A 27013-nucleotide genomic window follows, 5' to 3' on the forward strand; every position below is an offset into this window, starting at 1 on the left:
GGCGTGGTGGGAGCTGCCGGAACGCTGTGGGGGCAGAAAAAGGTGGCAGCTACTAGGTTGTTAAAGCCCTGGCCTGGGATGGAATCCTTTAGAAGATCCTGAGGTGGCGACGCGCAGGCTGGGATAGCTGGCTGGTTGCGAGCCTGCTTTCGCCCGCCCGACCGCCTACCACTGATGTTCCCGGATGCGCCGGTATCCAGCGCTTGCCCTTTCCGTTGCCCCCTGTTAACTAAATCCCGGTGCTTTAGGTAGCAATGCTTTAGAACGCAGAACACGTGGCCGCCAGTGTGCAGAAGACTTGAGTGATGGTTTTGCTGGCTGGACTCTGGGGGCACCCAAGTCCTAGTCATCGGGCCCCCAAAACAGCGCCAGGCCTTCCGTACTAAGAAGGAAGCAGTCAGTAAATGTCTTTCTAAAGAACGTTAAATGTATCAGAAGAAGCCCTTTAAAGGAAACTCCTAGGAGACCGCGTTGGAATTGAGGTTTGGGTAAGGCAGTCCTTCCCGGACGATCCCAGCCTGCGAACCTCCCGAAACTCTCGAGTTCGTGCGGATCCCCTTCACTTCCAGGTCATCCCGAGGGCCGCAGCCGCGGCTGTAATTCATGTCAGAGCCTCGCTGCGCCTTTGAGGGAAATGCTGGAAGAGCTCTGGCCGTCGGGGGGCCGCGAGGGCGCGGGGGCGCAGGGGGGGCTCTCGAGCCCGTCCCAGGCACCCGCAGTTGTCGGAACCTTCCTGCGGCTGCCTTTCCGGAAAGTTACTTGGTTTGGTCAGGTCAGGTGGTCCATCACGTGAATGACTAGAAGTTGTTACCTTGGGGAAGAAATGCGGGAAAGGAGAACTGGCTTTTGGAAGTGGGCTAGAAACTACAAAACCGAGCTTCTTGGGAACTGCCTTTTCGTCTAACAGGAAGTGGAGCGTCACCGAAAGGGAGGGGCGGCCACTGGGGGACTGTCCCCTGCTTCAGGCGCTCACTTTGCGGGCGGTGTTTTTCCCAGGTTATCAATCCAGCGAATGAGGCTGGGTGGATGCACGCTGCTGGGTTTAGAAACCCAAAAATCAAAAAATGAGCAAGCGAGAGGCCCCTTCCGTTTTATGAGAACCAGGCTGCAAGCAAGTAAATCGGCTGTCCGCACTGCAATCTTCTGCACTCGAGGTAAGGAAATAGCAAAATGCTTTCGTGGTAAAAAACATTTTTTTTGCAGTAAGGATGTAAGTGTGTTTTGCTCTGGTTCTTGGAACTTTGGGCGTGACTGGGGTAGGGATTCGTTGGCTTTGTTTTTGAAAATGTAATTTTTTTCGATGTTCATGTTAATTGAAACTGCTGTGTAAAACATCAGAAATTAAGTCCGGGAAAGAGCATTTTCTCTTTTGCGTTTTTGGGCATATATTTCATTATTTTAACTTAAACATGGAAATATTCTCAATCAGTAGAATTTACATGTATATTTTAGGAAGCTTTTATATTAGCCATAGACTTTGAATTTTACTCTACTGCACTGCTGGGGAAACAATAAGTGGGTGCAAACTAAGCTAAAGATAAGTATTTCCATGTTAATTGGGTTTTTCTCCACACGGCTTTATTTCAGTGTGATAAACTGGGGAGGGGAAGGAGAGATGTATAGAAATAACCAAATTTCAGTAACTGATTTCCAGTGTTCTCTTAATTCATCAAGGTCAGCCGCAATTGAGCCTGTATTTTTGTATTCTGCCTTCGAAAATAAATTCTGCGTTTTATCCTATATTGCTACAAATAAGAAATTGCTCAGCTGGTTTATGGAGAAATCTGCATTATCCCTTTCAAGTAGTGTTGGAACAAGTTGGAGAAATGAAGTTTAATTTCAGTTATGTTGGTTTCCTGGGACTCCCCAATTGCCCCACTCCTCATCCAGAAAGATATAGATATTCCCAGGAATGCTTTCTCCTTTTCAAAAGCGGCAGTACCACTTCATTTCTTTCAGTCTTGGATGGCATAATTACCAACTTCAATACTAAAGGCATTTTGTTGGAAATATAAACTGGACACTAGTTAAATCAGGAAAAGTTCTATGAGTGGAAAATGTTTGTGTCTCACGTCTTTTGTCATCTTGAAATAACATTCCTTCTATGTACGTTGATCAATATATATTGTCCTATCAAAGTTAAAGTTAGTTTCTTTCATTCAGCAGTCATTTAGTGAGTGTCTACTATCTGCTAGGCACAGGATGAGAGGAGGGAAATAATTACAAAGCCAGCTAAGTTAAAAGTTCTTTCCCTGGAAGGATTTTATGGGAAGAAGCAGCTGATGTGAGGAGAGAGGGGGACAGGCAAATCAGTCTAGGATTTTAGAATTGTGTGATGTTTAATGTATGTACAAGGTATGCCCTTGGTGTATCAAAGGGAGACAACTGTCATTCAGTGAGTCTTTTGGTATATACCAAGCCTTTTGTCCCAGCCATAATATTGTCCCTTCAATAACGTGTGTCACGAAAGAACATTATTTCGGAAAACCAAAAAATGATTCTTCAGCTCAATTCAGGTGGTCATTACAAATGCAGGATTTTGAAAGACTCCAATCATAATTCTTAATTCCTTCGTGTCTTAAGAGATTAAATGGGTTTTTAAGGTTATCAAATAGATACAGTAATGAACATTTAAAAGTTGTCAGTAGATTTCTTCCCTGCGCTTTTGAACGTTCATTTTAGATCATCTTCTACTAATTAATTGCATTGGATTAACTATACGGAGTATACAATGGAAAAAGCCCCCAGCTTCTCAGACATGTGACTGAGGACTGTGAGAAATGAAAGCAGAATGAATGAAGGAGATGCTTATCTCCAGTCAGAGTTCCAGCTCCTTTCTGGCCGTTGTCAGTAAGGAATAGGAAGGATGCCGTCTGTCATTTCTTGGTGACCAACCCTGGCATTTATCTGCAGCCCAATTTAGACCCCATGCTTTTTTAGATGCTTCAAATTGAATGCCCTGTGAACCTCCAGTGAAAAAAGACACTGTGCTGGTGGATAAAACTACAGATTCTTAAAAATCTGGAAATTGAGCCTAAGTGCAAATTGCATTCCAGGGTTTTGCTCCATGGCACGTATACATATGGCATATAGGTTTTGATTGTGCAAACCCATTAGATAGTCAGGATGATGTGGGGGTTTTTTCCTGCTTCTGTATACTTCCCAAAGATGAAAACAAAAATACAGCAGAATTGGCTCCAACCTCACAGGACGACATTCTCTATCTCACTGCCTAAACATAACTTTTATTTATTATTTTTTTATCTTCTGAGCAGCAGGCAAAAGTTTATTAGAATATAAGATTAGAAAGGAAGAATTGTAAGAAAGCTCTCTTTACAGAGAGGGGACATTCGAAAGTGAATGCCCCTACATGTAACTTTTAAAACACAGAATACCTAATTTTAATTTCTAAAAATAATTTGAAACCTAGAGACAATGGCATTAAAAGCATTTTTAAGAATCTCCTGATGACTGACAAAGAACATCACAGAAAATTCTTTGATTTCCCCTAATAGTGCCACGAGATCCTGTCCCTATCAATTAAGAAGCCATAAAGAAAATTTTTAAAAAATTAAAACTTTACCATAATGAGGTAAGTACCAGTATTTTTTTGTTTTTTTAAAAGTTGTGGTAGAGTACACATGATTGCGATCTTAACCATTTTCAAGCATCTAGTTTCATAGTGTTAAGTATATTTACATTGTTGAGCAACCAATCCCCACAACTGTTTCATCTTGCAGAGCTGAAACTGCATACTCATTACCCGAGCCCCCATTTCCCCCTTCCCCCCAGCCCCTGGCAACCACCATTCTACTTTTTATCTCCATGAATTTGACTACTCTAGATACCTCATGTAAGTGGAATCATGTCGTTTTTGTCTTTTTGTGACTGGTTTATTTCACTTAGCATAGTATCCTCAAGGTTCATCCATGGTGTAGCATGTGTTCGAATTTCCTTCCTTTTAAAGGCTAAATAATATTTCATTGCACATATATAACACAGTTTGTTTATCCGTTCTTCTGTAATAGATATTGGGTCGCTTCCACCTTTTGATCATCGCGAGTAATGCTGTCGTGAACATGAGTGTAGTACCAATATTTTTACCTGAGAAAAATGATTTCCTACAGAGGTACTCTTGTTTCCTTGGAAATCAAAGTTCTTACTTGAGCCACGATCTGTTAGAAAATACTGTGAGGCCTCTTTTTAGTCTTATCCATTGAAATAGTTCCGCTTATGGAATAAAGCCAATAGCCATAGAGTTGAAATATTCTGGTAGACTAGAGCAAAGCTAGAGATAAGAGACTGTGCAGAAGATGCTGAAAATACAAAGTGGCTCAAGTGCGAGAGTTTGGAGTTTTGTGGGACCTGCCACGCTCTCCGTGCTCAGGGAAAATCATTGAACATGCCCAGTCTCAGCGATCCCATCTACAAAACAGGTGGAGATGTTTGACTTTCCTTCTCTAAAGGTTTGAAACATTGCTGATTTGAGATACTCTATAGCACGCGGAGGCCAGAGGTCTGACAGTTTTCATTACTATTGCTGAGCAATGTGAGGGCAGGAACTGGGTGGTCTGTGCCTTACCATCCCTGCCTTACAGGGCCGGACAGTGCTGTGCACATGGTAGGGGCCGGTAAAGGTTGGTTGACTGCTGGATATTTACCACAGTCTCTCGCCTTCCTCTAATAACGTCAGAAAGCTTATATGTATCAGGATTGCTTTGATGTTAGGTTTGCTCTCTAAAACTACTTATAAATTATAATTCACACGTATGAAATCTGTGTCTCTTAGAGAGCTATTTTGGAATGTGAGTTTATTGCTGAAAACCCGTTGTTTTGTAAAAGAAGGAGGTTCCGTAGAATATTCCAGAGAGCTGTTGCCTGACAGTCTTGCCTTCCCTCCATTTTCCTGTGACTAACACAGAGAAGTTCAAATGAAAAGCTCTCTTATCCTAGAATGGTAAAAGTCATATATTTGCAGATGTACTTGGTTTCTTTCTGACCCATTTCTGGAACTAATTTTGCATGGCACTGTACTGAGCTAAAAATGCTTTTCTATTTCTAGGCTTTCTTCTTAGGATGCATTGACTCCTTGGATCCTTACAAGTCGTGGATGTTCCTCTTAGAAATAAAGCCATTCCTGCTCCTGCCCCTAATACATGTCCATGGAATTAGTCATCTCCAAACACCATCATCATCTTCATCTTCATCATAGCTACAATTAATTGGCAATTCCGGGAGAAGCCTGCAAGGCTAAAACAAACTTTTATCTAGCATAACCTGGTGCTCTGAGGTAGAGAGGACCTCGCTGTCTGCCTCCCTAACCAATGGATGGATTAAAGGAGGCAGTACTTAAAACAAACTTTACGCATAATATGTGTATGTTATTTCCTCTTAAATGAGTGATGATTAAGCATATCCAGTTGATTGACAGTAGCTGTCCAAGGACGTATTAAAAAGGAATATGATGCTTTTGTACAGGCTTAGGAGAAAAAAAAAAAAAAGCCAGGACTGTTAGACAACCTTTGCTGTGGATATGGGATGGGATTGGAGAGGAAAATGGAAACACGGCTGCTTGTTGGCTGTTATCCCTGCTCTCAGTGCTCCCCTTGGTGTTCATTCAAACCTGATTTACCTATAGAAGAATGGCTCACTCAGCCAGGCTGCCGACAGGAGGACTTGATCTTCAATGTACCCAGTACCAAAGTTCTTTCCCTACAGCCTGTAGTGAGGAAGGAACTGCAGCTGCGGCATCTATGTATTCAAATACGGTCTCGCAGTAGCTGTTTATCCACCTGCTTTAGCACTGAAACTGTTTCAGAACCACAGTTTCAGAATGCAGGGACGGCAGGACGAAGCCTTCTAAAAGACAGGCTTTAAATTGGCTATCAGTGGGGCGCCTGGGTGGCTCAGTCAGTTAAGCGTCTGACTTCAGCTCAGGTCATGATCTCATGGGTCGTGGGTTCAAGCCCCACACTGGGCTCTGTGCTGACAGCTAGCTCAGAGCCTGGAGCCTGCTTCAGATTCTGTGTCTCCCTCTCTCTCTGACCCTCCCCTGCTCATGCTGTCTCTCTCTCTCAGAAATAAATAAAACATTAAAATAAATAAATAGGCTATCAGTGATCTTATATAAGTTGGTGGTTAGACTGTGAATAAAAAAGACTAATCCTGTTCATCCTAATTGCCAGTCCTTGACACAGGTGACCCAGATTGTGGCCGGCTGAACGGTCCATTCAGAACATTGTACCATTGATCAGATATACAGCAGGATCATAAGATGAATCTGACACTGTAGACACTTTCATTTATTAATACTATAAATCTGTTCCCACTCCCGTTTTTCCTGTTCCTAAATATTTATAAGTAACACAAAATAACTTATTTTGATGTCTTTAGAACTGTGAAGAAAGTAATGGGAGTTAAGAAGAGCCTTGTAAGAACAGATGGATTCTTCAGGAGGGAAAGTGAGGGAAAATCATTTAGGAAGCAGAGAATAGCAGTTGGTAAAGGATGAGAAAAGTGGTATGGCACTTCTAAAATAACAGCGAAAAGAATGAATTTCTAGAATATGGGGAAAATACTAACGGCCAAACTTCCCAGGCTACCGTAGAGCACCTGGGAAAGACTTGTGAAGAAAAGTGACCTTTCATGTACTATTGTTAACATTCTGTGTTTTGCCATGAAGCAAATTCTAGTTTGTGCGGCTTGAAAATTTTAATGGAAGAGGCTTACTCCGGGCAATAGTGAATATACTTGGGGGCAGTGTTCTCACTTAGTTTCCTTTTTCTGCGAATTGTCCTGAAGTCTAAGGTTTTGTTTTTTTTTTTTTTTTTTTGGTCAGTTTCTGAACCCAAACGAAATTTTCATTTCGCAGCTAGGTAAGATTGTGTTGTCTGTTGGTTATTTTTTTTTTTAATGTTTTTATTTATTTCTGAGAGAGAGAGACAGCGTGAGCGGGGGAGGGTCAGAGAGTGAGGGAGACACAGAATCAGAAGCAGGCTCCAGGCTCTGAGCTAGCTGTCAGCACAGAGCCTGACGCGGGGCTCGAACGCACAGACTGAGATCATGACCTGAGCCGAAGCTGGATGCCCAACCGACTGAGCCACCCAGGCACCCCTGTTGTCTGTTGGTTTAAATCATGTGTGGTGCCTGCCGGATGGAGTCCTATAGTTTCTGATTTTTGTTAGTCCCTAAAGGTTTGGGGAAATTCACAAGGGTGATCTTATCTAACAAGTGATGACTCCCCCCGACCCCTGTCCCGCCCCAAGGCAGATCAGCTCATTCTCCAAGAGCTTCCATAAACACAAGTATGTACAAAGGTATTTTAACGCAGAATGTCTTTGAAAAGATGCGGGGGGGAAATGAGAGTTGTGGCATCTTGTATTTATCAAGTAGCTTGGCCCCGGAACTGATGGTAGAAAGATGGCTTGAGCTTAAGACCACGTTTCATGCCTGGCTCTCCTAGTCACCAAATGGGGGATGACCCAGGTTTCTTACGGAGGGATGGGTTTCTTAGGCACTGTATAGGCTTAACTGGACCTTTGTTTGCATTCATTTTAAGTTTATTTTGTTAGTTTCAGGCATTTCTTATCCACTGTGTTGTTGAAGATAAATGTAGATTCCCTCACCTCATTTGGATCCCCTCAACTCCAAAGAGTGGAAGCACCTGCTGAAATGGGCCAGGCGCTGTTGTGGGCTACAGAGACTAACGGAAACTGCCCTCCAGATAATAGTTAGACTCCAGAAGGAACATAGTCCATGGTCATAATACCTGGAAACAAAGCCTCATAGCAGTATGTTCTGAGTTTCCAGGAGCACTGAGGATGAGAGCTTGAGAGGAACACTCGCAGGGGATGGGATGTTTGAAAGATACTTGGCCGGGGGCGGATGGGAGTAGAAGTTTGTCAGGTGGGGACCAGGAAGGGCTTTGTGGATAGTGAAAAGAGCATGTACCAACACATGGTTGTACAGCGCACTGGCTGTCGTGTATCATAAGAGAAGAAGCCTTTTGTAATTTGCCTCAGATTGAGCAATATGTATCCATGTGACCATGAACCTGGTCAGAGACAGCTAATCAGTTGCATCATAGCCGTCTCTTCCAGCCCCTCTCGCATGTTCGTGGAAGGAAAATCCCAGGTTCTGAATTGGCTTCTGCATTCCACTTTGGAAATGATTTTATCTCTTGGCAGCTGCAGGCCCTTTTCTGAGCATCTATATTCTATAATCATCAGTTTTTAAGCAAGTACATATTTTGGAGGATGAACCAGAGGAAAAAACAATCTGTACAATGTGAGGCAAAGCTCGTAGTGAAACGGCAGAGTAATTATTGCTCCTCCGCCATCTGTGGCATCAAAATGAAAATGACAGCTTCTCAGTGCACAACGTCAGGCTTCTCACTGTGTTTCCACTTTCTGAGTCAGAGGACATAACTAATCTTTGTTCATACTATGCTCTAGCATATTTGTTTTCATCTCCTGTCTGGATTATTGTTGCTTTGTCAGTCTGAAGGAGCTGGCCCTGAGAAAAGAATTATTCATTCAACATTCTGCAGCATTCCTTCTAAGGGGGGAATTTTGATGGATGATATAAGTAAATATCCCACTGAAAAGTGGGTTTTTGAAAATTCAAATTGCCTGGTCCATTTAGAGACAGCATTAGAGAATTTACAACTGTTGCTTTATAAACTATGTGTTACTTACTTTCTTATTCTTCTACCTACATTTAAGAATTTTTTTTAACAGTTCAAATGATGTTCTTCCAAAAGCTGTTCAATTCTCAGATATTAAAAAGTTTCTGGGGTGCCTGAGTGGCTCAGTTGGTTAAGCTCCGGACTCTTGATTTCGGCTCAGGTCACGTTCTCACAGTTCATGAGTTCAAGCCCCACGTTGGGCTGTGTGATCATTGCACAGAGCCCGCTTCAGATCCTCTGTCTCCCTCTTTCTGGACCTCTCCCACTCACACATACACTCTCAGAAATATATAAATGTTAAAAAAATTTTTTTAATTCTGACATAGTAACCCCACAGATCCACTGCTAAGTATATACCCCAGAGAAATGAAAACATATGTTCACATAAGAACCTGTTCATGAACATTCATATCAGCATTATGCATAATAGCAAACTATGGAAACAACCAAAGTATCCAGCAACTGATAAACAGATAAACAAAATGTGTTATATCTGTGAGGGGATGGAATGTTATAGGGCAACAAAACAAATGAATGAGGTATTGATGTATACTATGACATGGGTGAACCTTGAAAACATTATGCAAAGTGAAAAAAGCCAGCCACAAAGGCCTTGTATTGTACAATTCCATTTATATGCAGCATCTAGACTAGGCAAATCTATGGCGACTGAGTAGATCAGTGGCTGCCTGGTACTGGTGGAGAAGTTGGGGGAAATGAGAATAGGGAGTGACTGCTAATGAATGGGTCTGGAGTTTCTTTTTGGGGTGTTGAAAATGTTTTAAAGTTGGATTGTGGTGTGGTTGCACAAATCTGAACGTACTGAAAGCCACTGAACCTTTTAGTTGACCCTTTAAACAACATAGGTTTGAACTGCAGGGGTCCACTTACATGCAGATATTTTTTTAATAGATACAGTACAGTGCTATAAATGGATGTTCTCTTCCTTATGATTTTTTCTTTTTTTTTTTTTTACATCTTTATTTATTATTGAGAGTCAGAGCATGAGCATGGGAAGAGCAGTGAGAGGGGGAAACAGAATCTGAAGGAGGCTCCAGGGTCTGAGCTGTCAGCACAGAGCCCGACACGGCTCAAACCCACAAACCGTGAGATCATGACCTGAGCCGAAGTCAGACGCTTATCGGACTGAGCCACCCAGGCGCCCCCCGTTACGATTTTCTTAATGACATTTCCTTTTCTCTAGCTAACTTCATTGTAAGAATGCAGTATATACTACATACATTCAAAATATGTGTCAGTCAACTGCTCATATTATCACTAAGACTTCTTAGTAGACTACTAGTAGTTACCTTTTGGGCGGGGCGGGGGGAGGTAAAAGTTATAAGTGCAGTTTTGTGCAAGGTGGAGTGGTTGATGCTCCTAATCCCTGTGTTGTCTGAGAGTCAGTTGTACTTTAAGTGTGTGAAATTTATGGTATAGGATATACATCTCTTTTTTTGTTTTTGTTGGTTTTTTTTTAATGTTTATTTTTGAGAGAGAGAGAGAAAGACAGAGTGTGAGCCAGGGAGGGGCAGAGAGAGAGGGAGACACAGAATCTGAAGCAGGCTTCAGGCTCTGAGCTGTCAGCACAGAGCCTGGCATGAGGCTTGAACCCACAAACCGCGAGATCATGACCTGAGCCAAACTCAGATGCTTAACCACCTGAGCCACCCAGGCACTCCAGAAATAAATCTTAATAAAGTTGTAAAAAATACTCCAGCATACTAAGTATGAATATTTATATTATCTTACAGACGGTGACAGTCTTATGTACTGATATTTTAATCCATGCTTGCAGAATTTGCCATAACACAGTGGAAGAAAGGGTCACGGACTGTGGCGGCAAGGGAAGTAGATTCTTGCCCTGGCTCTGTTGCTGGCGCGCCGCAAGCAGCCGCACAGACCTGGCAAGTCCCTTGTGCCTGGACCTTGAGTTCTTTATGAAACAAGGAAGTTGACTTAGGAGGGCTCTGAGCTCTCTTTCAGCTTTCTGAGTTTATGCATTTGTGCAGTAAAGCATATAAATGTTGGGGCAGCTTTGGAGCCAAGGCTTGATCGCTTACAGTTTATAACCAAAGCAGTGGGGTTTTCAGAGGCCACCTGGCTAGCACTCCTTCCCCCAACATGGTCAAGTAGTCTTGTCAGGTAAAATATATGTAGGCCAGGGTTTCTCAACCTCAGCATTATTGGCACGCTAGGCTGGATCATTCTTCCCTTTGGAGGGATGTTCTGTCCATTACACGATGTTTAGCATGACCCTGACACCTGCCCACACGATAGCAGCTCCTCCCCCGTCCTGACAATCAAAAATGTCTCCAGTCTTTGCCACATGTCACCTGGAGAACAAGGTCATGCCCAATAGAAAACTCCTGGTGTAGAAGATGCTAGAATAACAATATGAAAATAATGGATGTGCTCTCTATGAAGAACTAACAAGCTAACATGTGCAAAAAATATCACTTGGGGGATCTTTGATTTTTCAGATAATCAGGAGAAGAGGAAGAGTTTGTTGTGTTATGCTGACATCTACCATGTTTAATCTACTGTAGTCATGGATAGGAGAAAGGCAGAGAGGGAAAAGTCTAAAAGCTGTCAGATCCCTTTTAGAATGAGACAAGGTGTCAGTAAATATATACAGGCATTAAAAAGAAATTTAAAAAATCTAAGAAGGTGTTGGAATTGAGGGCAGGAGAGCTGGGAGGTACCTTCTTGGTTCTTTGCACAGAAGATGTAGACCATCCAGACGTATTCTTTCTTGTGTCTCCTGTTCAAAGCCCAAAGCTGTGAATTAGATGATAAGTCCCTTCTCTAGAAAAAGAAGAGAGGAAAGCCATAAACTGGAATCCGCATAGCCAGTGAAGTCATCGTGACTCTCCCAACAGATTCGGAACTGTCTCTGGTGGGCCTGCAAGGGGCTCCACACTTCACCTGTTCTCCAAGTACACACGGGCCACTTGCACTGTGGTCTATGAAGTTCTCGCTCTCCTTGCTTTTCTAGGCAGACTAAAAATTTTACATAAGCTTATTGGGTTGCATTATTTAATAAATACATAAAATATTTACACTGTATTTCTAAAGATAAATTATTCATACCTCCCACAACACTTTTGATACAGGTAAAATAAGGGATTAGAAGTTATCTGAAAGAGGAAATTTCTATGATGGGCATGGGGATAAGTCCTGCTTGAGAATCTAGACAAGAATGGAATACTCACAACTGTCTTTGACAGTGTGTATTTATAGTAGGCTATAGTAATTAATCTTCATTACTTTTTCTAGACTAAAACTGCCAGATAGTTATCAGTGTCTACTTCAGGAACTAGAAACACTTCTGTGTAAGTTTTACAACATGCTGTTCCTACTAAGCTGTGGAAAATGAACAAAAAGATTTCTTTTTTTTTTTTAATTTGTTTATTTTTGAGAGAGAGAGAGGGGCAGCGTGAGCAGAGGAGGGTCAGAGAGAGAGGGAGACACAGAATCTGAAACAGGCTCCAGGCTCTGAGCAAGCTGTCAGCACAGAGCCTGACATGGGGCTCGAACCCATGAACCGTGAGATCATGACCTGAGCTGAAGTCGGACACTTAACCAACTGAGCCACCCAGGTGCCCCGAACACAAAGATTTCAATCAGGGTCTATTTTAATGCAATTGCTGGATGATTTTTCACTCTCAGTGTTTATAGCTAGCCATTTTTATGCAGAACTGAAAATATGTTTTATGAGACCGGCTTTTGATTCAATACATTAGAAGGATTTTCAAGGCCTTTGAACCAAGATTATTAATTCATATGGTTTGTTTTTGGTTGACTACATTAATAGTATGTGTTGTTTTAGTAAGAGGGTGCATGCAATGAAAACATTGTATTCTAAAGCCTTAAATGAGTGTCCTTGAAAAAATAATCATAGTAAAGCTGAGGTTACTTCAAAAATAAATTCATTTTATTCATATCTTGAGTGAGGCCATGATAAAAGGAGAAACACAAAATTGCTTTTCTTAACAGAACAGGCTGCAGAGAAAGTCCAGGAGAGAGGATCTTTGAAAACTCTCTGTAAAGGTTACTACAAGGTAACATTGCTGTCCAAATCTGGACTAGTGAAAAGTGAGAGCTGCTGAATGACAATGACCATCCCCTTGATCTTATGAATAACGTCTTTCTTCACTTGCACAGGCCTCAGCGCACTATGCAGTCAGGGAGTGTATGCCCCCACTCACCCACCCGCCTTGGAATTCTCCATTCCCCTTCCTCGTAAACTTCAAAAGGAGATGTTAAAGTCATGGTCCATATGGACTCTCTATGACCAGTGCTGAACTATATATACATTGTTTCTACAATTAGAAAACACACTCTACCACATGAAACAAGATCACGAGAATGGGGTTGTCCTTTGAATTCCACCACTGCTAAACCTCCTTAATGAAAAACAAAAGGTCGACTGAACATCATTTGGAAACTAAAGTGAGATTTCGTTGGGAATCTAGTCTGCGGGATGGGAAGATTTAGACTCCAATGTGAGGACTGCCTGTGGAATGGTGGTGTGGTTTAACAAGCCGAGTTAAACCACAGGTGTGAAGTCGAGAGCTTAGGTAGCCACACACACTGCGCTCTTCCAAGGAGATGGAGACAACTGGAAAAAACAGAAAGCACAACCATATAGAGGCAGCGGCTTGATACAGTGAGCAGACCACAGCTGGGAGGGAGCAGTAAGAAGTCTCCCCTAGCTTTATCATAGGGGTCTGCATTGTGGAATGGAGGAGGGTGTTCGTTTATCATACAGCCTAAGAAGAGAAATTGTAGCAAAATGTCAGGGTAGACTATGGATCCATTAAAGTCATCGAGAATGATGACTCATTCTCATTCTTTCCGGTTCTAAGATCTATTTTTTAAAAGGCACTTTTTAAATGTTTAGAAGCATCTGGTTAATTTTTGTTTTCAGTCCTTTTATAGGTAAATGTCTTTGAACATTCGTTTTCCTCATTTCTGACTTTTGCACCTGAACAGAGCAGTCAAATGGAGCTAGGATATATGCTAAGATATATAGGAAGGCTCAGCTGCCCAAATACGCGATAAGGACTTACAAGCTTAAGGAGGCTTGTGGAGAAATAAGTAAAGTCTGGAATCAGAAGCAGAACTAGCAGAAGAATACTAAAAACAACAGCAACAACTGAAAGTCAGCAGCACTCCCAAAGGAGGCAGCAGGGGTGAGAGTGACTGTATCGGAGGCTAGGAAACCAAACCTCCACATCTCTGTAGAAATGCTTGCAAGGTTCAGCCTTTTCTGATGTAAGTTATTGAGAGGTCTGAGCAGACAGAGATGTTGGCCGGTGAGTGTCCAAGCCACAGGAATCAGGTGTTTGCTCACCTACTCTTTGGTAGCCATCTCAGGCAGATTCTTCAGGGACAGGAGGGACAGGAGAGGACACAGCTGATTGCAGTACCTCCTGACCCTCGTGAACTGTGAGGGAGGGTGATTTGGAAGCTCCAGAGCCCTACCCAGTTCAACCTGACCTGAAATTCAGCAGTATATTCCTAGTCCATAATGATGAACAGCCTGGCTCTGGCGGCAGGTTTTCCCGGGTGTAGATTCCACAGCTATTTCTTAGTTCTTGGTAATCTTGAGAAAGATATTTAACCTCCATAAGTATCCAGACTACAGTAAACGATGAACTAGATCCTGTCCCTCCCCTGATCAAAACCTTCTAATGGCTTCCCGTCTCAATTAGAATAAAATCTAGGGGTGCCTGGGTGGCTCAGTTGGTTAAGCACCCAACTTCAGCTCAGGTCATGATCTCATGGTTTGTGAGTTCAAGCCCCACATTGGGCTCTGTGCTGACAGCTCGGAGCCTGCAGCCCGCTTTGGATTCTCTGTCTCCCTCTCTCTCTGCCCCTCACCTGCTTACTCTCTCTCTCTCTCTCTCTCTCAAAAATAAATAAACATTTAAAAACAAATCTATATTCCTTCTTCAGCTGACAAGATCTCTGATAATCTATCTGCCCCTTGCTTATGTCACTCTGATTTATTGTCTTCATTACTACTATCTTAAATTACCTTTTAGTTTACTTTGTGTTTGCCCCTCTCTCCTGATTCCTATGCTTCTAACAGCAGAGACCTTGTCTGTCTTATTCATTACTGTATCGACAGAACCTAGAACAGTGCCTGGCACAGTTAGTGCTTATAGCTATTTGCTTATTTGATTGAGGGAATAAGTACCCATTATGACATGTAAAGCTCTTAGTACAGGACCTGATAAGTAGTACACCCACTATAATTGTTTGTTGCTGCTGCTACTACCATTATTATCTGTTTCTTATATTAGGGCTCTGCATATGATTTCATTTGGAAAAAAGTTTGCTACCAGAAAGCAAGTTTAAATCTGTATACTGAAGTATAATTGACCTTTAAACAATTAGAGGGTTAAGAGCGCCAACACCCTGCACAGTTGAAAATCCACATGTAACTTTTGACTTCCCAAAACTTAACAACCTACTAGTAACTGGAAGCCTTACCCATAACATAAATAGTCGATTAACACATATTTTGTATATGTATTATATATTGTATTCTTACAACAAAGTAAGCCAGAAAAGAGGAAATGTTAAGAAACTCAAAAGGAAGAGAAAATCCATTGAAAGTGCTATGCTGTATTTATTGAAAAAACTCCACATACTAAGTGGCCCCACATGGTTCAAACCTGCGTTCTTCAAGGGTCAGCTGTATACACGTATCAGAACATCACATTGTACACTTTAAATATATACAATTTTTATGTCAAAGATCTCTCAGTAAAGCTGTTTAAAGAATGAGCATACTACTGAAAGAAATGTCATCCCATTTGAAAAAATAATCTCAGTTCCAAATTTTTCACATTAAAAGCAAGACAAATTTTTAAAGGCACTGCTTAATTCTTCTGGCTTCTATGTAGATGATCTTTTGTTCATAACTGCATAGCAAGCAGCCCAGGAGGTTAGTTCACTGTACTTTTTATTTTTACCTTTAAGAGGCCAGGAGAACTGTGAATTTAAATCAACTAAAATAGGGGCCCCTGAGTGGCTCAGTCAGTTAAACATTCAACTTCAGCTCAGGTCATGATCTCATGGTTTATAGGTTCAAGCCCTGTGTCAGGCTTTGTGCTGACAGCTCAGAGCCTGGAGCCTGCTTCAGATTCTGTGTCTCCCTCTCTCTCTGCCCCTCCTTTGCTTATGCTCTGTAAAAAAAATCTTAAATCAACTAAAATAAGGTTAACCTCTGTCCTCCTCAAAAAAGCAAAAACAAAGGGACACCTGGGTAGCTCAGTCGGTTAAACCTCTGACTCTTGATTTTGGCTCAAGTCATGATCTCATGGTTCTTGGGTTCAGGCCCTCATTGGGATCTGTGCTGAGAACATGGGACCTGCTTAGGGGTTCTCTCTCTCTCTCTCTCTCTCTCTCTCTCTCTCTCTCTGTGTGTGTGTGTGTGTGTTCCCCTCCACTGCTCACTCGAGTGTTCTCTCTATCTCTCTCAAAAGGAAATTAAAACAAAACAAAAAAACAAAAAACCTGGGAACTAGTAAGGATGCTAACACTCTGTATTTTATTTCCATTTCTATTCCAGGTGTTGCCACATCTGCAAACTTCCTGGAAGAGTGATGGGGATTCGAGTGCTTCGTTTCTCTTTGGTGGCCATCCTTGTGCTGCTGCTGGTAGCCGGGGCTCTGACCACTTTACTTCCAAATATTAAAGAAGACAAGATGCTCACTCTGCGTAGGGAAATAAAATCCCAGGGCAAGTCCACCCTAGATTCCTTTACTCTGATTATGCAGACGTACAACAGAACAGATCTCTTATTGAGACTTCTAAATCACTATCAGGCAGTGCCGCACCTGCATAAAGTGATTGTGGTGTGGAACAACATTGGGGAGAAGGGACCCGATGAGTTATGGAATTCTCTAGGGCCTCACCCTGTCCCTGTGATCTTCAAACCACAGACAACAAACAGGATGAGAAATCGGCTCCAGGACTTTCCTGAGCTGGAAACCAATGGTGAGTTGCAGCTGGGTTCTTAGCAGGCAAGGGCTGCAGCTAACCAGAGCTGGGAGGCGGGGGTGTGATTTCTGGCCTTCAGTCCTAATTATGTGGAGAAAGTAGGGGAAATTGAATCAAAAGAAAGCACTTTGAAAAACTTAAGGGGCCAATTTTCCACATGTCAAGAGGCATTTTCCTCCGGAAGAAATCACACACATATTGCAACAGTGACAAAGAGGTTACTGTTGTGAAAGAAGATACGCTATAATTACGTATTTTATAGAGAGAGTAGTAAGATGGCATTCGGCTTATGCTTAATGTCTTCTTTTTGCCACTTCCCTTTTCCTTCCATTCAGAGCAGTTTTGTGAGTATTGCAATTTGCTTAAAAGACCCTCAGTTTTATTTATTTGTAGGATCATTCGTTTCTAGGGTAGTAGATGATAACGGCATGATAATTTCCCCCTCGGGCAATTATAAAATCAATTACAATTCAAATATACACTTTTCCTGCTACAAATCTCTCCAAGAATACATTTCTTGTTTACTAATTTTGTTCATAAAAGTATTCATTTGAATGATCTATCTAAACACCATTGCATCATACTAGTTTTGTTCTCATTTCCAAACTGTTGGATTTAAGTTTTTCTCTCTTTTGTTTTCAGCGGTGTTAATGGTAGACGATGACACGCTAATTAGTGCCCAAGACCTTGTCTTTGCTTTCTCAGTTTGGCAGGTAATGTGGCTCTTTGCTTTACGAACTCCTCAGTATAAAGGCTTATCTAGGGTTTAGCCAGGGCAGTGTGGATTAATGTGGGAGACACCTCAAACAGCGTAGGCAGTATTTATCTAAAAGAGAAGTTTGGTACATGGTAATCAAGATTTCTTGTGTTCAGTTAAACCAACCTCAAGTTATGGTATCCTTTATCTGTATTTGATTTATGTTTGGTATACTGGGGAGAAGAGCTGGAACTACTTTCCAGAAAACAATGTGGAAATGATCTGATGCATCAAAGACTGGAATCGAGAGATATTTTCTACAAGGCCACAGATATGTGTCTCAAAAGAGAAGTGTATCTCTGTATTAATATTATACATAACTTGCTTTAACAGAAAGCGTTTTACACCCACAAAATTTAATCCTGATGCTGGGACTCCTTTTTAGAAATTAGTAACAATAATAATTCCAGTGCATCATTGTGGTCACCATTTTATTTATTTATTTATTTATTTAGGTGTTTTCCTCAACCATGGCTGGAGTAAACAGGAGTACATTGCTCGTCATTCTGTAAAAAAAACTTTTTTGCTCTTAATATGTGTTAATTAATAGTAGCTGGCTTTTATAAGCTGCAGTTCAGGAGTACCTGGCTGCCTCAGTTGGTAGAGCATGCAACTCTTGACCTCAGGGTCATGAGTTCAAGCCCCACAATGGGCATGGAGCCCACTTAAAATAAATAAATTAATTAAAGTGCCATGTAGTATCCAAAATATTTGGGGCACCTGGGTGGCTCAGTTGATTAAGCGCCCAACTCTTAATTTTGGCTCAGGTTATGATGTCACAGTTCGTTATAGCGTGGGGCCTGATTTGGATTCTCACTCTCTCTTTATCTCCCCCACCCACCCCCCAGGCACTCTCTCTCTTTCTCTCTCAAAAGAAATAAATAAACTTCAGAACAGAACAAGTTGTAGTACAGTTACCTACGACCTGAACTGCATACCAATAATCTGAGGCTGTGTCAAATAATTTAACACTAGGCTGCCCAATACTGGTCTAACTTGCACTGTAGTACCTCTCCTTAATTAGCTACTTGGGATATAAGAACATTAGATATTAATGGTAAGTGGTCACAATACTCTGCAGATACCACTGCTCTCAAAACTGTAGTTTCTAACTTTATGCTGAGTATACTGATCAACAAGTTTTTTTTTCCCCTACCAGCACTTTTTCCAGCCCTGTAAATAAAAGCTCTTTAGGCAAAAAAAATCTAATGTAACACTCCAGCTGTGAAATTTCTATTTCAGGTAGGACATCAATTTACCTAAAATGTCAGGGGTAGAGGGAAATAGAACCGTGGTTAATTAGAACAATCCAAGTAAACCATAATTAAAGATAGATAAATATGATGTTTAGGTTTTTTTCATAGAAGAATAATCAAGAACAGTTTCAGTCCATTGCCCAAGGTAACCCAACTCCTGAAGTCAGTCCCATCAATGCCCTGCATAGTATAGTGATGTGAGCTAGAGAGGCAGGCAAGGCTGGGATGGACGTCTCTCAGGTCTTTGTACTGCTTAGCACTGTGACTCTTCCTCCTCTGGTCATCTGTGGAACTTCACTCATCCTCCTAGATGATGTAAATGGCACAGCCTCTCTGAAGCCTCCCTTCCTTTATCCTTGACCCTCTGACCTTCCCTTTGCCTCCCAGCAACCAGCTGTCACGCTGTCCTAGGTGCTTCCAGGAGGTTTACCCAACTGCATGTACAAGCATCTCATAGTATGGGAATTCCTTATTCACATATCTGGATCATGGCCTCCCCGGACTATGAATTAACCCACCTGATGTGTGTGTGTGTGTGTGTGTGTGTGTGTGTGTGTCCCCGAGTTTAATGTCTGTTCATTAAATGAGTGAAACACACTTATGAGATTGAACTGAACCTTTTAACTCTATACATTCTTACATATTTTCCATGCTTCACTGGTTTTCTCTGGTTTGGTGATTTTTGTTTTATTTTTAGTTACTCTAATCTTAATATTTGTTTTACTGCTGTCTTTTTTTCCAAAGATTCTGGTGACATCTCATTATATATTTTTTCTCATATTCTTTTTTAAGTTTATTCGTTTTGAGAGAGAGAGAGCAAGCAGGGAAGAGGCAGAGAGAGACAAAAAGAGAGAGAATCCCAAGAAGGCTCCGCACTGTCCGTGCAGAGCCCAGAGCCAATGTGGGGCTCGAACTCACAAACTGTCAGATCATGACCTGAGCCAAAATCAGGAGTTGGGTGCTTAACTGACTGAGCCACAGGCACTTCATTTTTTTTTTTTTGTTTTATTTTTGAGAGAGAGAGAGAGACAGCGTGAGCAGGGGAGAGTCAGAGAGAGAGGGAGACACAGAATCTGAAGCAGGCTCCAGGTTCTGAGCTGTCAGCACAGAACCTGATGCGGGGCTCGAACCCACGAACCGTGAGATCATGACCTGAGCCAAAGTCAGTCACTTAACCGACTGAGCCACCCAGGCGCCCCATTTTTCTCATATTTTTAAAAAGGAAACACCCAAGCTGAAAAGGGAGAAAAATATAACATTGTTTAAGATCAACCTTGACTTTCAAGAACATTGAAATCAACATTGGAAAACAGTAGAATCATAAATGTAGATCCATAATTTTATGTACTCCTAAGAGATTAAAACAGTTTTTCAAAACAATCACACTGTGCCTTCTTATCTGCTGTAATAAATAGCATTCATAGAGTCAGCTTCTCCTGCAGCAAACTTTAAAGAACCAGACTCCTTGGTGACTAGAATTTATTAATATCAGATAACGTTTGAACTAAGAGAACATTTGTAAGGTTAGAAATTTTGTTAGCGATTTAGGTTGCGATGGAATTTGACCTGCAAACTAATCAGGACATAGATTTATCAAGTTGCCTGGAGTTGGATGAAACTGAGATGTAGAAGCCAGGAATAAAATAAAGCTGATACATCAGTTCACTTCTCTCTTTAATAAATAATTGCCTTTTTCACCATGTCTGCTCTAAAGAAATGCCACCCTTAATTGTTCTTTTTCCACCTTTTCAGCAATTTCCTGATCAAATTGTAGGATTTGTTCCTAGAAAGCATGTCTCTACTTCATCAGGTGTCTACAGTTATGGAGGTTTTGAACTGCAAACGCCAGGGTTTGGAAATGGTGACCAGTACTCTTTGGTGCTGATTGGAGCCTCATTCTTCCATAGCAAATACCTTGACCTCTTTCAGAGGCAACCCGCAGCTGTCCACGCCTTGATAGATGAAACCCAAAACTGTGATGATATTGCCATGAATTTTATCATTGCCAAGCACACTGGGAAGACTTCAGGGGTATTTGTGAAACCTGTCAATATGGGCAATTTAGAGAAAGAAACCAACGGGGGCTATCCTGGAATGTGGCACCGAGCTGAGCACTTTCTGCAGAGATCTTATTGTATAAATAAGCTTGTTAGTATCTATGATAGCATGCCTTTAAAATACTCCAATATTATGATTTCTCAGTTTGGTTTTCCATATGCCAATCACAAAAGTAAAATATGAGAGTAAAACAAACAAAATCAAACCTCAAAACTGCTTGGTATTTGAGTAGCTTCTCTGCACTAGGATTGGTGGGGGGGGTTGTTTGTTTGTTTGGTTGGTTGGTTTTGGTTTTAGTTTAGTTTTTCTTTTTTTTTTTTAAGCAACATCATGAAATTTTATCCACTACAGAAGTCTCTACAGAGGAAAAAATGTACAGTGTTTCTAGGACATAAAAGTCACGTGAACTTCAAAAGCCAAGAATATGGTACTCTCTGGTACTCTCTGGACAGGTCTTCTTTCAAGGAGTTTTCCTCCACAGAGAGAACTCCTTGGCCAGCGATTTTAATGTTTACATTCTGAGACTTCTACAGTTTCGTTGACTTCCTGGCATTTGCCTTAAGGACGGATAGCAAGTTGTCTCTAGGATCAGAAACTCCAGAGAAGCATTTCTCAGCGTTTTCATTAAAGGATGATCGTTTTCATTTGAAGCCTGAAATGCCTCGTTAGCAAAAGCCTGTGGTGTACAGAAAAGCCATGTGAGGGGGGGATAATCTCAATCCCATATAAAAACAAGCAGAAAACTCATGACTACCAGTGCTTTCATTGTGGTCTTTCCAGCACTAACGCGGCCTGGCATAGTTTCGATGCATCCATCACTGCTTTTATTTTCGTTGATACGTCTGTTGTGACTAGGAGTGTTCGTTTCGGTAGCTGAAAGATGTCTCGTTGATTGCTTGGTTTTTGTGAACATTTACTGCATGGATCACAGAAAAGTGTAGCCTGCGTTTCTCATGTGCAATCTATGTGCAGTAAGGAGTGAATGTGTTACTAGATTCAGGTAGCGCATTTTGTCCCTGAATCTGACCTTGAGAGTATACATTCATTCTTATATTTTACAGAAACCATGTGTTGTTGTTTAAGAAACTTCTAAAATAGTCTTCTGAAAAAATGTTTAATTAGGACCTGGCAAAAGTTAAAACCCTTGGTATCGAAAGATCTTTATTGTTAGGGCATAGGTTACTCATGGACACTGAAGAGTTATATGTATTAACACAAAGTTAATCTCGTATTCAGAGCTGCTGCTGCTTCCCCCGCCCCCCCCCAAAAAAAAGGTTCAAGGTACCATTCATCTGATGAAATTTTGATTACAGAGATACAGGAAAAAAATAAGAGAACTGAACCATAGCAGAGGAATTTTATAGGGAGTCTGCATCAGCAAATTGTCGGATTGCTCACTCTGTTGCGTGAATTAGTATCTGTGTTCCACGCAGTTGGGTCCTTGTTCACACTAGTAGCAAGGGAATATTTACTTAAGCCCCCATCACCTCCTCTTCTACTTCCCCCTCCTCCTCCCATAATGTCATTATATTCTCATAATTGCAACGCTGTGAAAACATTATAATAATCATGGTTAATGTTCCAACAATGAGGTCTCTGCAATTAGTCCAGTCCAGTACATGTTGTTTCTTTACACTGACATGTGTATGTGTCTTCATGCAGTCAGATAAAACCAGTAGAACTCGGAACCTCACTAAAAATCTATAATGTTCATTATCGGCTTTGGCCAACCTTGGTAGTGACTTTTTGCTTCTTGGGATTCCACTGGCAGATAAATAAAATAAACTTCTACCGTGCAGATGTTCTGTTAATTAAGCAGACTCACGTTTTTGTGGTTGGTATTTTTACAATTGCTAAACATTTTAATGCACTGCTCAGGGTAAGGCAGAGGCATTAGCTACATTCTCTGGGGGGAGGGGAGATTCTTCAGTGGGAAAATATTCCCAGATTTTATTTCCCATTCTGTGTTCTCAAATGTGTCTGAGGCATCACATCAGTTAATCATGTCATGATTTTCAGACAGTATACAGCAAGTATGATAACAAAGTGAAGGTCAACCTGATACAAAGACCCTTGCATTGTGGCTGGAATTCTAGAACTGTTTTTCTCTGCACAGCTCTTATTCTTGTTCCACATGATCAGGAGAAGAGATGAGGCTCAGGTTTAAAACTGCGTGAGGAAAATGATGTAGCTCAGAGGTGAGGTGTGCCAGGAGAGTGGTTGGATTCAGATCCTTCCTCCATCTCACATGGACTTAACTTCCTGGAGCATCACTTTCCTCATCTGCAAAAATGAGAGTACCTAGGGGGATGTTTAGAGAAATAAAGGAGATAGCTTGTATAAATATAGTCCAATGCTTTGCCCATCTTAAATGATCAATACATGAAAGCTGTTGGGGTATGTTCTTGATAGTAAGTGCAGTTAATTCTACAACTTACCCCCTGGTATTAGAAAGGTCCCTGGGCACACCAGGTGAAATATTCAAGAAATTATTTCTAAATAACAATGAGCAGAGAACCAAGGCAATTTTCACATCATTTTCTTTAGTTCAAATGCCCTTTTTCTTACTCTTAAAACACTACCTATTCAGTCTGACAATTTTGGCTTATTCAGAACAGCAGAACAGCGTGAAGAAGAAATTAAAAGCACACCACGACAGTAACAATGGCTAAACATGTTTGTGTCTATTCCTCCTGACTTTCCTAGGCATCGATTTTAAGAACATAATTTATTTAGCATTTCATTAGATGGATACACTATAATTTATATAATAAATCATATACCATTTTGTTTGACTTGTTACTATTATAACAATATTTGGGTAAGTGCCCTTGCCTTTGAGCTATCTATAATGATTCCTTTATAATAAGGCCAAGAACCTCAATACCTGGATCTACCAGGTATGTGTGTTTTTCGAGTTTTGGGGACATATTGCTATGTGCTTCCAGAATCATTGCCGTAACTGCACTATTAGTACCACATCTGAGGGTACCTGCTTCTTGTCAGGTTTCCCAACATTATATATTATTTAAAGTTTTCTTTCCTTTTTGTATGTATAAAATACACGACTGTTGCAGAATTTGGAAGGACTTGGCTATGTTAAGAACTTTGTTAAGAAGGCTGAAAACCAGGCCATCAACCGTCAAACAAAAGATTCAAAGACAGTATAAACTTCAGGAAGCTTTTGAAGTGTTTCTAGAAACTCTTTGCTCCCAGGCTTGAAGTATAGGCAAGGGGTTGCTGACCCTTTGCTGGTCCCAGAAATAAAAAATTTGGATGCGGCAACAGAAAAAATGCTCACACTTGTTCCTCTTAGAAAGACCCAAGGCTTTGACCCAAAGGTGTGTGTGCATGCTCCTGTGTGCACACTCACGCACATTTACGGATGCAGAGGGAGGACAGGAGACGAGGTACAGGGAGTGGGGAGGAGGGTATGGAGTGGAGGATCATGCTGTGATGGAGGAAGGATGGGGAGGTGCCAAATCTCACTGGCTGCTAGGGCTTCAGTGGTGAGCTGTGATCATCCCCTGCCCAGTGCTATTTCATAAACCAGTGTTTATTCTGCAAGGGTTCTTCAGATTTCACTCTCTCTCTCTCTACTCCCTTCTTGCTCCCTTCCGTTCCTCCTTTTCTCTTCTTTAAAATTTTTTAAATGTGTATTTCTGAGAGACAGAGAGAGAGTGTGAGCAGGGAAGGGGTAGAGACAGAGGGAGACACAGAATCCGAAGCAGGCTCCTGGAGGCTCTGAGCTGTCAGCACAGAGCCCAATGTGAGCCTCAAACTCATGAGCTGTGAGATCATGACCTGAGCCGAAGTCGGATGCCACCCAGGCACCCATTCCTCCTTTTCTTCATTCATGAAGGCTCTCTCAATATAAAACCCTAGTTTTTCAAAAATATACTTACTGTAGATGAAATTCAAAGATTTGATACATTGGAAACATGCACTGAGTCCTGGCTTCACTTGATCTACACATTAAGGCATAATGTGTACAGAGAACTTTATAGCATCAGGAAAGCATGAGACTTTTTAAAAAGCCATTACAGTTAAAGGAAGAGCAGTTTGGCCAAGAGTTCAAGAAACCTGGGTCATGAGTTAGTTGTGTGAAAATTATACCTTAGAGTATAATAAAAAAGCAAGAATGACTATTCAAGTACTGAAAGCAATTTCAGGAACCCACTTTATTAACTCTGGCTCAGAATAGAATATTTAAATGAAGTATTTATCTAAACTAGCAATGACTCGATGCTTTTTCATATGTCAATATTTCATTTGAAAAGAAAAAGAATCAAATTATTTATCAGAATATTTTAAGTAGTTAAAAAAATAAACCTGAAAGAGGCAGCTTTAATTTACAACAGTGGTTCTTAACTGGGGCTGATTATACCCCCAGCGGTCACACAGCAATGTCTGGAGTCATTCTGGTTGTTAACAATTGATGGCATGCTACTGCCTTCTAGTGAGAATGCAGCAGCCCCCAACACAAAGGGTTAAGCATCCCAAAATGTCAATAATGCTGAAGTTGAGGGAAAATGTGCTTGCCATTCCATTATAGAATGTTTGGTTATTTATCTATATGGCACATACTTCATCACAACGCAAGTTTCAATGTTGAAGTTTTATCCTATATAACAGTGCCTATTGGAACGGAAAACTAAGGGGATGGGAACATACTTCTATTACTGATAAGACATCTGGTGCATAATTCTGTTACCCCAAACCTGATCGAAGAGCCAGAAATTTCTCTGGTTCCGGTTTATTTCTGCCCCCTTTTTCTTTCTGATCCACACGTCTTTATTTTCATATCTTAAGAAATGGAGCTTCAATTTCTGGGAAGGATCTATAGATAAATACCTATTTCTGAATCACCACTGGGCAATATTACATAATACCGCATATATTTTAATAACACATCTCAGAGGAAGTCAGGATGATTGAGTTAATATAAGCTAAATACAAATTCTCAGAGAATCATATTTGAGTGTTCAAGTATCTCTGGTTTAAACAATTAACTTAATAAACAGCTAGGAAAGACAATTTACATAGGAAAGAATCCTACTGTGGGAGAATTAGGAAACGTTTTTCTCATCAGCCAGGTAATGATTTAGGTTATATAAGTTTATCTGGGTCGCAGTTTTCACATGTACAAAAGAGAGGAATGAACTAAATGATTAGTAAATTTCTCTCCAGTTGTAGAATTCAGTGGCCCCAAATCAGTTTTGAATTGGAAGGTTTTAAAGGAACCAGGTTATACTTCCCAACAAGAAAAAATAATTCCTTGGAGTTTAGCTCTGTTGGAGCTTCCTACCCTCAGCCTATCCTCAAGAGTCCTTTCTCAAAGTGAATACTAAGTCAATACTAATTCGATTATTATAAATTCAATTAACAAACATCACTACTATTTTACTGTTTTAGAGCCAAAAGACGTCATGATTATGATGTGCCAAGGTTGAGAAAGAGGACGATGTAATTGTTCAGTGGTAAATACTGACTAGATAAGGTTATGATTTTAAAACTGCATTTCTTATAGATTTTGGATACTAGCCCTTTATCTGATATGTCATTTGCAACTATCTTCTCCCATTCCGTCTGTTGCCTATTAGTTTTATGGTTTGTTTCCTTTGCCGTGCAGAAGCTTTTCATCTTGATGAGGTCCCAATAGTTCATTTTTGCTCTTGATTCCCTTGCCTTTGGGGATGTGGCATGTAAGAAATTGCTGCGGTTGAGGTCAAGGAGGTTGTTTCCTGCTTTCTCCTCTAGGGTTTTGATGGTTTCCTGTCTCACATTCAGGTCCTTTATCCATTTACTCCACACCTGAAAAACAAATAATCCAGTGAAGAAATGACCAGAAGATATGAACAGACACTTCTCCAAAGAGGACATCCAGATGGCCAACAGACACATGAAATGATGCTCAGCGTTCCTCATCATCAGGGAAATACAAATCAAAACCACACTGAGATACTACCTCACTCCAGTCAGAGTGGCTAAAACAAACAAATCAGGAGACTCTAGATGCTGGCAAGGATGTGGAGAAACGGGCACCCTCCTACACTGTTGGTGGGAATGCAAACTGGTGCAGCCCCTCTGGAAAACAGTGTGGAGGTTCCTCAAAAATTAACAATAGAACTCCCCTATGACCCAGCAATGGCACTGCTAGGAATTTACCCAAGGGATACAGGAGTGCTGATGCATAGGGGCACATGACCCCAGTGTTCATAGCAGCACTCTCAACAA

At 41.1% G+C, this 27013-nt stretch overlaps 1 protein-coding gene across 4 annotated transcripts; it reads left to right on the forward strand.

Annotated features, from left to right (window-relative positions):
- The first annotated feature begins 95 nt into the window (after nt 1-95).
- EXTL2 (exostosin like glycosyltransferase 2) lies at nt 96-22572 on the forward strand. 4 transcript variants are annotated; one of them, XM_039224977.1, is made up of 6 exons: nt 96-488; nt 997-1154; nt 3516-3592; nt 16275-16702; nt 17348-17418; nt 20471-22572. In XM_039224977.1, the coding sequence occupies exons 3-6, from the start codon at nt 3588-3590 to the stop codon at nt 20957-20959; spliced, it is 993 nt and encodes a 330-aa protein (XP_039080908.1). In that variant the 5' UTR covers nt 96-488; nt 997-1154; nt 3516-3587; the 3' UTR covers nt 20960-22572. The 4 variants fall into 4 exon arrangements, with proteins under 4 accessions (XP_039080908.1, XP_039080911.1, XP_039080910.1 ...); XM_039224980.1 differs by lacking the exon at nt 96-488 and having other exon boundaries at nt 809-1154; nt 21100-22572; XM_039224979.1 differs by lacking the exon at nt 96-488 and having other exon boundaries at nt 810-1154; nt 20529-20702.
- The last annotated feature ends 4441 nt before the right edge of the window (nt 22573-27013 follow it).

This window comes from Hyaena hyaena, unplaced genomic scaffold (assembly GCF_003009895.1).
Source record: "Hyaena hyaena isolate Hyena2069 unplaced genomic scaffold, ASM300989v1 scaffold_1835, whole genome shotgun sequence".
Classification (NCBI taxonomy): domain Eukaryota; kingdom Metazoa; phylum Chordata; class Mammalia; order Carnivora; family Hyaenidae; genus Hyaena; species Hyaena hyaena.